The sequence below is a fragment of the Mauremys mutica genome, chromosome 2, assembly GCF_020497125.1.
Source record: "Mauremys mutica isolate MM-2020 ecotype Southern chromosome 2, ASM2049712v1, whole genome shotgun sequence".
NCBI classification, from domain to species: Eukaryota; Metazoa; Chordata; order Testudines; family Geoemydidae; genus Mauremys; species Mauremys mutica.
The window spans coordinates 16850890-16864947 of NC_059073.1; the positions used below are offsets into that span (position 1 = coordinate 16850890).

The window sequence follows — 14058 nt, forward strand, 5'->3', positions numbered from 1 at the left end:
AACATTAATTTTAGTCTTTTTGCTTTCCTTAGCTTGGCATTGAAAATCTACCATGAACATTCATAGCTTTTGACAGTTTCCATTATACTCTGGTCTTTAGGTAGAGCTGGCTGACTGACAATTTCACAAATGTTTACTATTCTCAATTTTCAAAAGCTAAGCAACAATGTTTCATAAACTCATTTTATCTTTCTTACTACGACTGGACTGCTTTAGCATTATTTGTTCAATTAGCCTTACTAATTTGTATGGGTATAATTTCTATCTAATATTATCCCCTAAATGTTAAGTGCTGCATGGGAATTTCATCACATATCTCCCATAGAAGTCAATGGAGCTGGCTGGCTAAATCCAGCACACTTCAGAGTTATCTATTTGAAGACTATCATAATTGCCAAAGATAGTTCCTTTGAAAGCCCACCAAAATGCACTCAATTATTTGTGGATTTACTCTATAAACAAATTATTTGTAGACAATGCAACATTTTAGTATCCAAAATGGAAACACTCCCCACAGATATTGTACTTGGTTGCTGGGACATTACTATGTGTAAGAATTGGAGAGAAATCTCAGATTTAATCTTCTCTCTGGTATTAGAGTGAAAGGTTTTTAAATAAAACCCAAGGTTGATAGCTACCAGCAGTCATACAAAAGTGATTCTCAGTGATGACGTCTGACTACCAAACAAAATGCCATTAATAAAACTTAAAATGGGCATCACTTTCAGTCTCCTAGTTGGAGGTTGGCTACTATACAACAGTATTGGTGGCTAGAGAGAAGGGAAGGTTAGGTTGTATAGAGAGGAAGAGCAGCTTTTCATGAAGGCAAGTGAAGATTCAACTACCCATCCACCCACAATATTTAGACCATGGTATCTGAATGTCATATCATTCCCTTCAACCCCTATCAGCTACAGATATCCTGGGGAGACAGTAAGAAGGATGTGAAAGTATCAAATGGTGCCGTGCTAGGGGAGAGCTCTATCCAGTTGCACTGGATGCCCCAAAATGGAGAACAAACTACAAAAATTTATTACTGCACTTCACATTTGAGATGGACTTGGGTGGGACAGTGAGCTATTCATTCCACTGCAAGAACATTCTCTTTAACTAGCACTGTACTATTTTGTTTCACATAAGAAAACTATCTGACAACCTAGAATACCAAAAATACCACTACTCTGAGATGTACAACAAATAAACTAAAAAGTCATTATTTTGCAAATCAGGAATCCGAAGACTGAACAACAGCAAATAGATGAAGCATCTTTAATTTCCCCTGAGTAGTAGAAGCACACATACAGTGGGGTACATTTCAAAACTTTAGTCTGTTTCTAGAGATATTTCCAGTTCTAGTGGCATTCCTCATTTTAAGTACACAGAATATCTCTGTAGAAGCAGCAAAGAATCCTGTGGCACCTTATAGACTAACAGACGTTTTGCAGCATGAGCTTTCGTGGGTGAATACCCACTTCTTCGGATGCAAGTAGTGGAAATTTCCAGGGGCAGGTGTATATATAAGCAAGCAAGAAGCAAGCTAGAGATAACGAGGTTAGATCAATCAGGGAGGATGAGGCCCTGTTCCAGCAGCTGAGGTGTCAAAACCAAGGTATGAGAAACTGGTTCTGTAATTGGCAAGCCATTCACAGTCTTTGTTTAGTCCTGAGCTGATGGTGTTAAATTTGCAGATGACCTGGAGCTCAGCAGTTTCTCTTTGAAGTCTGGTCCTAAAGTTTTTTTGCTGTAGGATGGCCATCTCAGCTGCTGGAACAGGGCCTCATCCTCCCTGATTGATTTAACCTCGTTATCTCTAGCTTGCTTCTTGCTTGCTTATATTTACACCTGCCCCTGGAAATTTCCACTACTTGCATCCGAAGAAGTGGGTATTCACCCACGAAAGCTCATGCTGCAAAACGTCTGTTAGTCTATAAGGTGCCACAGGATTCTTTGCTGCTTCTACAGAACCAGACTAACACGGCTACCCCTCTGATACAGAATATCTCTGAAATCTGCAATATTTTAAAATCAGTATGAACTTTTTAAGCATGCCACGTACCCATAGTACTAGAAAAAAGGAAAATGTAGTCCTAACTGTTGACTGAGTTTAAAGAGGCCGATTAACCTAATATTTGTTTTAACATTATTTTAGGGGTACTTAAAACAAGCAAACCTTGCTTTTACATGCTAATCAAAAAGTGACCCATTTTAAACATGTGGACCTATTCTTCATTCAAATATGTCAAGATTTTTTTCCCTTATAATGAGGGGAAGTATCAAAAACAATCTTTATGATACTATAGCATCACAATTCTCTTTTGTTTCACATAATGTGTGTAACACCAACGACATTTAGATATATTCCAGTGTTACAAGCATCTCTTAGTAGTTACAAATGACATTACAATATGTTCTGTTCTTTGATCAGAAGATTAAAAATTGTTTTGTGTTGCTCAGATGGTTTGGCTAATGAAATTCTGAAATATCTTTGCAAAAAATGTGAGCCGGGATTGTATGAGCAATATTTCATCAAGCAAATTCATACCCCCTTCCCTTTCACCATGAACTACCCCTATTGTTTATAAAAACAGCAAAATAAGAAAGTGAATAAGTAATTCTTTTTAAAAGTTTATCAAATTTGGAGTCTAGTGAACATAACTGGAACAATATCCCAGATGCAACATAAAACAACTACCTAATAAAGTAGTTCTACTCTGGTGACACTCAATAATAACACATTATGGCTAATAATCAGTACTTTACATATGAATTACATGTTGTGTTTCATTTGATTTTTGCTCATCATCATTCAGAGGACCACCAAAATTTGTAAAAGATAAAAAAAAAAGTTCATAAAAGATCTTGTTTAAAACCTGACAAAAAGGAAAACAAATTCAAATAATCATTTTTTAAGTTTTAGTCTAGTCCAGTATTTTCATTGTGCTATCTGAAAGCATAGGCTGCAACAGCAAATAAAACCTACTACTAACATTAAAAGCAACAAAGCAAAATAGAACTGCCAATATTAAAAGTAAAAATTTGAAGACTTTTTTGACCAGTATATTTACTAAAAAAATCATGTTAACTGCTGCTATTTTCTAAAGGTAGTATGCAAGGTAGACACATCCTCCAGAGTTCTTAATGCTTCTGGTATGCACATCAGTTTTTAGAAATTTACAAAACCTTTTCAGGTGGGAGACACCATGAATAAAGACTACTCTTTTCTGGTTGTCAAAAACATCATAAAAAAACCAATCTAAGTGAAAACAGTGAAATTAAAACTTTCCATCAATTTTTCACTTTGAGCAGTTTGCCTGGTTTTGAGAGCTTTCTTCCCTCACAAAGACTTAAATCATTCCTGACAAACAGAATGGCAAAATATTCCTCAGTTGCCAGCTGGGAAAGTGTTTTTCCTCCTCAACTGTGTTGTGAAATCAGGGTTCTTTAGTTTTTTAGATTTTGCTGCACTGTTATAATGCATTTAAGTAAAAGTTGTCTTTAACTTGTTTACTGGTGGGTGAGATATATTGTCAGTTTGAGCAGCACACTCCCTATCCTTAGAAATATTGTACAGGACATCTTACCCATGAGAAAAATCTTTTAAAGTCAATCACCATAGATAATGAATGCAGGAACATAAAACCAGAATATCTGCATACTCAGCATGGTCAGCACAATGAGCTCAACCAAATAAACCAAATCAATCAAATAAAAAGTTCCCTAAAATTGTTTTATCAAAATCTATTTGTACTGAACAAGTTACACATGTTATCCTTTGATTCTTGAAATTTTTCGAAGCCAAGTTCCAACAAGCTAAAAAGTGAGTAAAAATTCCTTTTCTTTCAAGTATATACTGTTCATGCACTTTATAATGCCACTGTCAACCAAGTTTGTGAATAATGTAATCTAGTAAAATTTGCCATTTTTTCAATATCTCTTCTCCTTGTTTACTGGGTTCCATTCGACCCCTTTTGGTGGCAATTTGTCTTTTGTACATACTTGATAGCAAAGAACAATATAAGACTGCAGATTGTTGCTAACAATCCTCTTGCATAATATTTATGCTGTTTAAGATTAGATATAAAAGGAATTCATTGGTACTGAAAGTAAAACTAGCTACTTGATTGTAGGATATCAGAGGGGTAGCCGTGTTAGTATGGATCTGTAAAAGCAGCAAAGAGTCCTGTGGCACCTTATAGACTAACAGACATATTGGAGCATGAGCTTTCGTGGGTGAATACCCACTTCGTCGGATGCAGTGGGTATTCACCCACGAAAGCTCATGCTCCAATACGTCTGTTAGTCTATAAGGTGCCACAGGACTCTTTGATTGTAGGAGTTTTCTCCTATAAATACAGTGGGACTTGATATTTACCTTTGTGCCTGGGTGCTATAGCTGTTATCATAGGAGTCGTAGCCCTGCTCATCATAAGCAGTGCCATATCCATCATCATACTCCTGAAAAATATAATAGAAAAGTAATGTTAAAATGTAAAGAACACACTTCAGAACCTGAAAGAAATATGTTAATTATAAATGTGAACAACACTATCCACTGAAATCTAAATTCATGCAACAAGATGTAAACCATGGAACTATAAAATCTTAATACACTTAATATACACACCAATTCTATCTAAGAGGCAACATAAATCTAAGATCTAAGATTTATGTAGTTACTTTGGATTTAAGTTTGAGATCTTGGTGGCAACCAATTTTGCACTTTTAAGAGATATTAGCATGTTGAATAAAAATGGCTACTTACCACAAAGTAACTGTGGTTCTTCAAGGGTGCTGCCTCTGCATATTCACACCTGTGGTATGTCTGGAGCCACAGACCTTCAAGAAAGCAGTGTCAGTTCGGGACCTTTTGTGGCAACAAACTTTGGACCCAAGGTTATAAAAAGGCTATGCAAATCCAGTTGCCTTAGTTCTTTTCCCTAAACTCAAGAATCCTGTAAGAGTATAATTCTGAAGAAGAGAGAGGCTGACAGGCAGTGCAATTATGCAGAGACAACACCCTTAAGAACCAGAGTTACTAATGTAAGTAACCATTTGTACTTCTTGAAGTAGCCTCTGCATAGTCCCACTTGTGGGAGTTTAGTAAATGGCATAACCCCATGAAGGAGGGCAGAGATCTAATTAAACAAGAATTGTAGAACTGCCCTCCCAAAACCAGCATCAGACCTAGATCCCAGATTGAGAGAGCAGTGTTGTATGAAAGTTTATACAGAAGTCCAGGCAGGACCCTTCCAGATGTTTATAATGAAAAGAATACAGAGGTAACCCCATGATATTGGCTTATGCCTGGTAGAGTGAAATCTAGAACTGTAAAGATCTGACACCTTAGATAATTTACAACATGACTCAATGCAAAGCCTAATCCATTTAAACAGATGCTGACTGGAAATGACATTCCCTTCACATTGATCCCCCGAGGTTACAAAACTGTTGATATTCTAAAGGCCTCAATTTTACCCAAATAACTCAAAGCCCTCTCTTGCCATAGAAGATATATAAGCCTAGTTCCCCCAGGTAAGCTTTGAAAAGATACTTGGGAGACTGATGATCTGATTCAGATGAAATTAAGACATCAGATTTGGAATAAATTTGAGATAAAAATACAGGGTAACTCTCTTGTAGATGTAATTGTGACTAAAAATGGAGCTTTTAGTGCCAAGTGGAATAAAGAACACTGTCATAAGATCTCCAACTGTACAATCTTGTCAGCACAACACTAAGGTTCCTTGATGGAAGAGGTTCTCAACTCTGATAGGAAAACACCAGATCCTTTTAGGAATCTTTTGATGACTGAAAACAATAGAAACATCCACTGGGAGATAATATAGTAAGATTATAGATGTATTCTACCAAGGTGCATCTAATACAAGGGGAGACAAACACCAAGTACAATAAATATTTCAAAATCAATTGTAAGGGCATGGGTCATGGAGACATTATCTGATTATCTTTGAGAAAACATCTTCTGAGATGAACAATTCAACACAGATGCCTTTCTAGAATGTAGCAGAGCCTCCTCTATTTCCACAGAGCATTCCACATCAGAAGTAGTCAATGTCTTATGATCAAAGCAATGGAGATGAAGTGACTCCAAATTTGTAAAATAGAGAAAATAGTCTTCCTGTGATAGCAGGTCTGATGATGAATGTAGAAGACCTAGGAACTTCATGTACCAATACTGTCTAGCTCAACTAGGGCAACTAGTATGATTTTGGAGAATGTCTTGCATCTTTTTATTACCATTGGAACTGTTGGAAAGGCATCAAAGAATCTCTTACTCCAGTTCAGCAAGAATGTGTCTGTGATAGTCTATCCATCACTGTCTGTTTCAAGGAACACTCACACTGTTCCTGCAGCCAGCAACTGAGAGTCTGTTGCCATATTCTCTGTCAGTCAGATCTGCTGAGTTGCATTTGATGAGCCAGACTCCCATCTGACACAGCCATTGCTTCCTGGCATTATTGTTAACTAGCACCTCATTATTTATTAATGTAATATTTAGCCATCATGTTAACAACATAGCCCTTATTCAATGCCAGAAAGGATTTGAGGCAACCTAATATACACTACATGTATATGGCACTTGGTCTCCTCCCCCAGATTCTACCAATTTTGAACTCTCAGCTTCAGAGATAAGCTCTCCAACTCAAACTGGATGTATCTGTGATGATCACAATGGCTGGGGATAGAGGATCAAATGAACTTCCTATATTATATTGGTTGGGAGCTTCCACCAAAGGAGAGTCCTAGGGAATTTTGGAAATCGACTCATTAGTTACATATTGGCTACATTAGGAGGGAATGTTTTGCTGAACAGTTGGCCCAGAGGGGTGTGGGGTAAGAGAAGGGTCATAAGACAAAGAAAAGAAAAGTGGCTTTTGCTTGAGACCCAGCATATCTAAACCTTCTTAAAAGGAACAATGCCAAAATGTGCTCCAAGTACGAAACAGTGCTAGCAAACTGACTTCACCACAAGGAAGACAGAATGCTGGCTAAGTATGGCAGGTTCAACTTAGAGTGCAGAGAGAGGCTTGGTTCCATAAGTTGCTAGCCCAATTGCCTTAATAGGGTGTAACTGGCATGGCCAATACTACCGTTTCCTATCCCATCCTGGTTGGCAGCTCTGTGTGTTACTATATTTAGTATCTGGACACTTCTCTTTAAATATAATCTTCTTCCAAAAAGTTAGTATATTATTTACTAGCTTTGGGTTTCATTGAACCTTCCAGTCTCTGAACAGGTATTGGACTATTCTGTTTTGATGTGTTCACTTTACAGAACGCAAAGAATGATAAACGAAGGTTACTTCCCTATAACTCACAGTTCCTTGAGATGATTACATATTCACACTTACAGGTATTGTGCCACCGGGTGGCGCCTAACCGGAGAACCTCCTCCAAGCAGTGTGCTTTAAAGAGCACATGCCTTGCCTCTTTCCCTTGACATTTCCAAAAGCTTTACAAGGGGACGCTGGCCCTCTACACTCTCAATTCCTTCCATTGCTAACTCAGAGTGACCATAATAGGACTCTGAGAAAGAGGGGGAAATAGGAGGGAAGTGTGAATATGTGGTCACATTGAAGAACTTGTGTTACAACAAAGTAACCTTCATTTCTTCTTCGAGTGGCTCTGCATATTATCTGCTATGGGCAGTTTGAGAAGCAGTGCTGAAAACCCAGGAGGTGGGAACAAAGTCAAAATTAAATAATGACTGAAGCACTGCTCTACCAAATTTGGCATTCACTCTTGAAGCCAGATCTAGAGCATAACATTGAGTGAATGCATGCACTGACTTCCAGGTAGCAGTTCCTATCTGGAACATGTTTAAGACAAGCAAAAGATGCCTCTACAGCCATGCAGAGTGAGACCATACAACACAGAAAGCACAGGATTTTCTGCTAATTTGTAGCACTAAATGACATATAGTTTAATCCATCTGGAAATAGTCTGAGCAGACACACTGATCCCTATTTTTCTTAGCATAACAAACAAAAAACCTAGAAGAACTTTGAAAACTCTGTTATATTTAAATAACACGGAAGAACACTTCTAGCATATAAAGTACATAACACAGATTTCCCTTTATTAGTGTGAGGTTCTGGGGAAAAAACACTGGTAAAATTGTCTGGTTGATAGGAAACTTGGACTCCACTTTTGGCAAAACATAGGGATCAGGTCAAATAGCTATCTTATCTTTACGAAAAACTATAACTGGCAAGTCAGCCGTCAGGGATAGAGTTTGCTCACCCTTCTGGCTGGTGTTATAACAATAATGAAGATCTCTTTAATAGATACACAAAATAAAGAATACTCTACCAGAGGTTAAAAAGGTACCCTCATAAGCATAGATAAAACCAGATTAAGATCTCAGCATGGGACTGGATACTTTAAAGGACGATACACATTAAATATCCCTTCATAAACCATTTAACAGAATAACATGCAAAGAGTGATCTACCATCAATCAAAGCATGGTAAAATGAAACAGCTGCCAGGTGAACCTTTAAGAAAGAATCAGATAATCCTTCAGATTTTAAGTGCATTAAATATTCCAAAATACAGGGTCTGAAGATGAAACTAGACAATCAAATTTTCCTGCATTCATGCAACAAAATGTAGCCCATTCTAAATAGTAATATTTCTAGTAGACAATTTTCTAGAATTAAGCAGTACATTTTGAACCAAAGAGGAATATTACTGTTCAAGACTAGCCAAGGTCCAATACCAGGTAGTAAGATGAAGCAACTGAGGATCTGGATGAAGGATCCTGCCCAGTTACTATGATAAGAGATCTGGAGCCAGAGGAAGACACAGGTACAGTCTGACTAATAGCTGAAGAAAAAGCTTATGCTACTGCTGTCTCGGCTAAGCTGTGGCAATCAAATATAATTTTTGCCCTGTCCTGATGTTTCCCCTTCACCACTTTCTGAATCAATGGAAAGGGGGGAAGGGCATACTCTTACCCAGTGTAGAAGGACTCTCCCTCTCTGCTCTTGAACAGAGGAGAGGACACTTTTTATTGATCTTTTTACAAACAGGTCTACCTCAGGACGATCCCAACAGGAAAAGATGTCTCATGTTACTCAATCCTTCGGGGACCACTCATGAATTTCAGAACTGTTCCTGCTGACAATCTGCTAGCACACTGCTTTCCCCTTCTAAATTCAGGACAACCAGATAGATCTCAAAGCATGCATAAATCTCATAATCTGACTGTTTCACCACATAACTGGAAAGAATGAGGACTCCTTTGGTTTGTTCATGTATTGTCTGTTGATTGTATTGTCTGTTGTAGCGATTGTATTGTCTGTTGATACGTGAACAACCTTTTCTTTTATATGAAGGAAAGATCTGAAGGCCAAACAAATAGTTCTTAATACCAACACATTATGAACAAGCTCTTTAATGAAAATACCAGTGACTCTGGATTGTAATCCAGCCTCAAAATGGGCTCCCAATCCACTGTTGGATACATCTGACATTGTGGTGACCGATGAAGTGGGACTGAACAGAACACCTCAAAGAACATGATTTGTCTGTTTACCAATTCAGTGAATTCAGAATCCATAAGACTTTGGAAGGCGATCACTTTCTGGGATTGGCAGGCTCAAATTTGGAAAACCACTTGTTCTATTTGTAGAAACCTGTCCTCTGGAAGAAAAGCCTTCCCTGCTACTGACACAAGTTTAGAACCTATAAAAATAATTCTCTGAGTTGAACAGAGATATGATAGGATGACATTGAAAAGCAGACCCAGATGTGAAAAGAGGGAGATTGTAAATGTGATGTAGCAGCTTTTAGCCACCAATCATCCAAATATGGGTAAAAAAAAATACCCTATTTTCTCAGATGTACCACTACCATAGAAAGGCACTTTGAAAAGATTCTTGGTGCTGTGGAGAGGCCAAGCAGGAACACTTTGTATTGGAAATGGCACCCCAACACCATGAAATGCAGGTATTGTCAATGACTATGCTGGACAGAGATGAAAATAAGCATCCTTTAAACAGAGAGTGATAAACCAATCCCTAATTGTAAATGAAGGAATTATGGAGGCCAGGTTTAACATATGTAATCAGAATGTCTGGGAGGATCTGTTAAGTTTTCTTAAATCTAAAATTAGGCAGAAACCCCCACCTTTTTTTTTCTATACCAGGAAATATCTTGAATGGAACCCTAACCGCACAGATGTTTGGGTACCTCTTTAACAGCTCCTGTCTAGAGCAGCTTTTGAACTTCCATATGTAGAATAACGTTGTGAGAAGGTTACCTGAAAAGGGAAGGATAGGGACAGCCATGCAAACTGAACAGCATAGCCTCTGTCTGTAATTTTAGTACCCATACATCCTATGAAATCAGTCTCTGATGAACTGCGGATGAATTGGGCTAGTCTGTCCCCAAATAAAAGAAGAGATGGATACTTGCTGATAGGACCATGACTGTCAAGCCTCACATCAAATGTGAGACCTGGTTTTAAAGGAAGATGAAGAGGGAACAGATTGTCTCATAGGTCTACATCTGAAAGGCCTCATTTTATGCTTGGTCTCAAATGAAGATGGAGGTTGCTGGTGCAGTTGCCGACATCAGATTTGTAGAAAAATAAACAGATGACGGAGAGTAATATTTCTACTGATATTGAAAAAAAAGAAGAGGGCTAAAGACCTAGCAAACAAGCAGTGGCTCTAGAGTCCTTTAAACAACAATACATCAGTCTTATTGCAGAAAAGACAATTCCCTTTGAAGGGGACATCTTCCACTTTCATTCTATAAAAGCAGCAAAGAGTCCTGTGGCACCTTATAGACTAACAGACGTATTGGAGCATAAGCTTTCGTGGGTGAATACCCACTTCGTCGGATGCATGTCATCCGATGAAGTGGGTATTCACCCACGAAAGCTCATGCTCCAATACGCCTGTTAGTCTATAAGGTGCCAAAAGACTCTTTGTTGCTTTTACAGATCCAGACTAACACGGCTACCACTCTGATACTTGACACTTTAATTCTAGTGTCTGCTGCCAGAGAAGAGGAATCGAGCCAAGCATGCCTCCTCAAGGTAGCTACAGACACCAAGGCTCTGTCAGAAGAGTGTAATGCATCAAACAATGCTTTAAAGACATGCTTTGACATGTTCTGTCCTTCTGTCAAAATGGCATCAGACAAGCCTTTTTTTATCTTGAACAAAGAAAACCATCCTTTTCCACAGGTAGAATTCATAATGGGCCATCAGTGCCTGGTAATTAGCCACTCTAATTTGAGATGCTGAGAACAAAATTAATCAAGGAACCAAAGGACACGACGAGAAGAAATTCTTAAATTGCTTGTACATTAATACTAGGAGCCCGGGCAACAAACATGAGGAACTGGAAGTACTCATTTATGACCATAAAGTTGATTTAGTCATATTACTGAAAGCTGGTGGGATGATTTGCACGAGTGGAATGTTAAAATCAATGATTATAAGCTATTTAGGAATGACTGAGTGAGGGAAAGGGAGGGGGCATGGCACTCTAGGTCAAAAATAGCATTCTACTAAAATCTCAGGAGGATGTTAAACAGAAGTTACTAAAGTTAGACATTTTAAAATCAGCAAGTCCAAACAACTTGCATCCAAGAGTTTCAAAAAGCTGGCTAAGGAGCTTGCTGGGCTGTTAATATTGATTTTCAACACATCTTGGAGCACTTCTGGAAGTTCCAGAAGACTGGAAGAAAACTATTGCTGTGCCAATTTGTAAAAAGATAAATGGGATGACACAGGTAATTATCAGCCTGTGAGCCTGACATTGATCCTGAGCAAAATAATGCAGCAGCTGATATGGGACTTGATTAATAAAGAATTAAAGGAGAGTAATGTAGTTAATGCAAGTCAACATGGGTTTATGGAAAATAGATCCTGTCAAACTAACTTGGTATTTTTTTGATGTGATTACAAGTTTGGTTAATAAAGGTAATATGTTGACAAAATACACTTAGATGTCTTTAAGGGGTTTGACTTGGTCCCGTATGACATTTTGATTAAGAAACTAGAATATAAAATTAGCATGGCACACATTAAATGAATTAAAAAAATGTAAATGGTGAATTGTCATCAAGCGGGTCTATTTCCAGTGGGGTCAGTTCTTGGCCCTATGCTGTTTAACATCTTTATCAATGAGCTGGTAGAACAAACAAAATCATCACTGATAAGGTTTGCAGATGACACAAAAACTGGGAGAGTGGTAAATAACAAAGAGAACAAGTCACTGATTCACAGTGCATCAATATTTCTCTTTTGCCTATCAGCAGGAGTGGAGTGAGTTTGGCCAGACCTAAGCCTATTACTGGAAGCAGCCACAACCAACAAATTTGGCAGAGCATGCATATAAAAGAAAGAAAACCCTTCATGAGGAAGCCGATGCAGTGTCTGCTTTCTTGGAAATAGGCTGACAGCAAGCAGGAGTTGACCAAACAGTCTTAGGAGGCTGCAAAAAAACATCCAGGATAGGAAGTGACAGCCTATTGGTGGAGGTAGCCCCAAGAAAATCAAACACTGGATGAAAGGCTGCCTCCACAGTCACTAAAAGTAAGTTTAATGTGGCTACCATGTGATCTATGAGGTCATGGAATTGCAAAGCATCCTCAGAAGGGGAAGAAGCAGAAGCTACACCTAACATGCTCATCTGGTGACAAATCAGGATTAAAGTCAGTGTTGTCAGAGTGGTACCGGTGTGGTGCTCTGCTTTCTCCAATGTTGATATCACTCGGCTGCGTGCGTGTGTTCCCTTTGTGTGCTGCCCCAGCTCTTCGAAGATAGCTGACACAGCAGACCCGACAAGAACCCCCAATAACCACAGTGTCCAGTAAGATGCAAAGCCACGTCGGCTAGGTTTATTGCGACCTCGGACACAATTGCAGTTCCCTGTAGGTTTCTTAGCCTAACTCAGGGCATACTACGAGAAAGTGCCTCTTGGCAATGGACTTAGCTCAGTCAGTGGCGGGACTTTCCACTGCCCCCTAGTCTGGACAAAGACACCGCCCCAGGAATGCATTCTTATACACAGATACAAACAAGTTACACATCACACCTGACGTATTGAGGGGCCACCCCTCTACGCAGCAAGGTTCCACCTTTCTACGTATTTAGGTGCCGCCTTCTACCTTGTACATGTTGGTTTGATCAAAACAACTCTACCCATCATTTTACCCTTTTGCCCCTGTCATTGGGATGGGTCGGCCTGTCCTTTTATTATCTATGGAATGTTTCAGTATAGTGTGTTCTAATGCTGTGTTTATACTTCGGTATGCTAGGTGAATATATGTTTATGCAGCATCAGCCCTTTTCCTGCCAGCTTCTGTGAACTGAGCCGGCCTTCAGCTCACAGCCTCACTTTGCTTTTTAGCTAAGTCTTGTTCATTACTTTAGTTCAGGCCTCAGGCCTCATACTGGGCCTTTATCAGGGCCTGCACTTACTACAGTCAGTATCCATTTGTATCTTCTCATCCTCTTCTTCAGAAAGCATATCAGGTACGACTATCTGAGCTGCTGATGGATCTGGAGGAAATAGATCCAAAGACTGTTGAGCCACCGTATCCTTATTGGATGAAACATCAATCCTCTATCTATAAGGAGGATAACCCAAAAATTCTTGTGGTGGAACCCAACAGGTCTCTTTAGTAGCTAGGATCTGGAAACATTTCCACAGAAGGAGAAGCAAAAGCATAAGGAGGCATAACCTGGGACAAAACAAGTTTCCTTCCTGTAGTCTCCTCTAAAATGGGATCTGACCTCAGATCTGCTATGTATCACACCTGACACAGCTATGTAACCACAGGGTGAAGACAGACATAAGGTGAGAAAGATCTGCCTGAAGATCCTGTTGGAATTGGAGGAGGAGGAGGAGGCGGCAGCGGCACAGATGGATCCCAGAGAAAAACTAACAACTTTCTCTGCTCTTCTCCTCTTTGCAGGTGAAGAAGCAGACCACAGAACTGAAGATGACTGCCTCTTCCTCATTACAAACTTCCTGTCAGTTGGATCTGAGGAATGCACAGATGCAGGAAGATG

The 14058-nt window shown here is 39.1% G+C and overlaps 1 protein-coding gene across 2 annotated transcripts in view; it reads right to left on the reverse strand.

The window, feature by feature from the left end:
* The window catches only part of KHDRBS3 (KH RNA binding domain containing, signal transduction associated 3), a 203583-nt gene that overhangs the window by 35995 nt on the left and 153530 nt on the right, over positions 1 to 14058 (reverse strand). For both annotated transcript variants that reach the window (XM_045007790.1, XR_006577443.1), the window contains exon 7: positions 4373 to 4455. In XM_045007790.1, coding sequence (XP_044863725.1) covers positions 4373 to 4455 — 83 coding nt within the window. The remainder of the gene's footprint in view (positions 1 to 4372; positions 4456 to 14058) is intronic.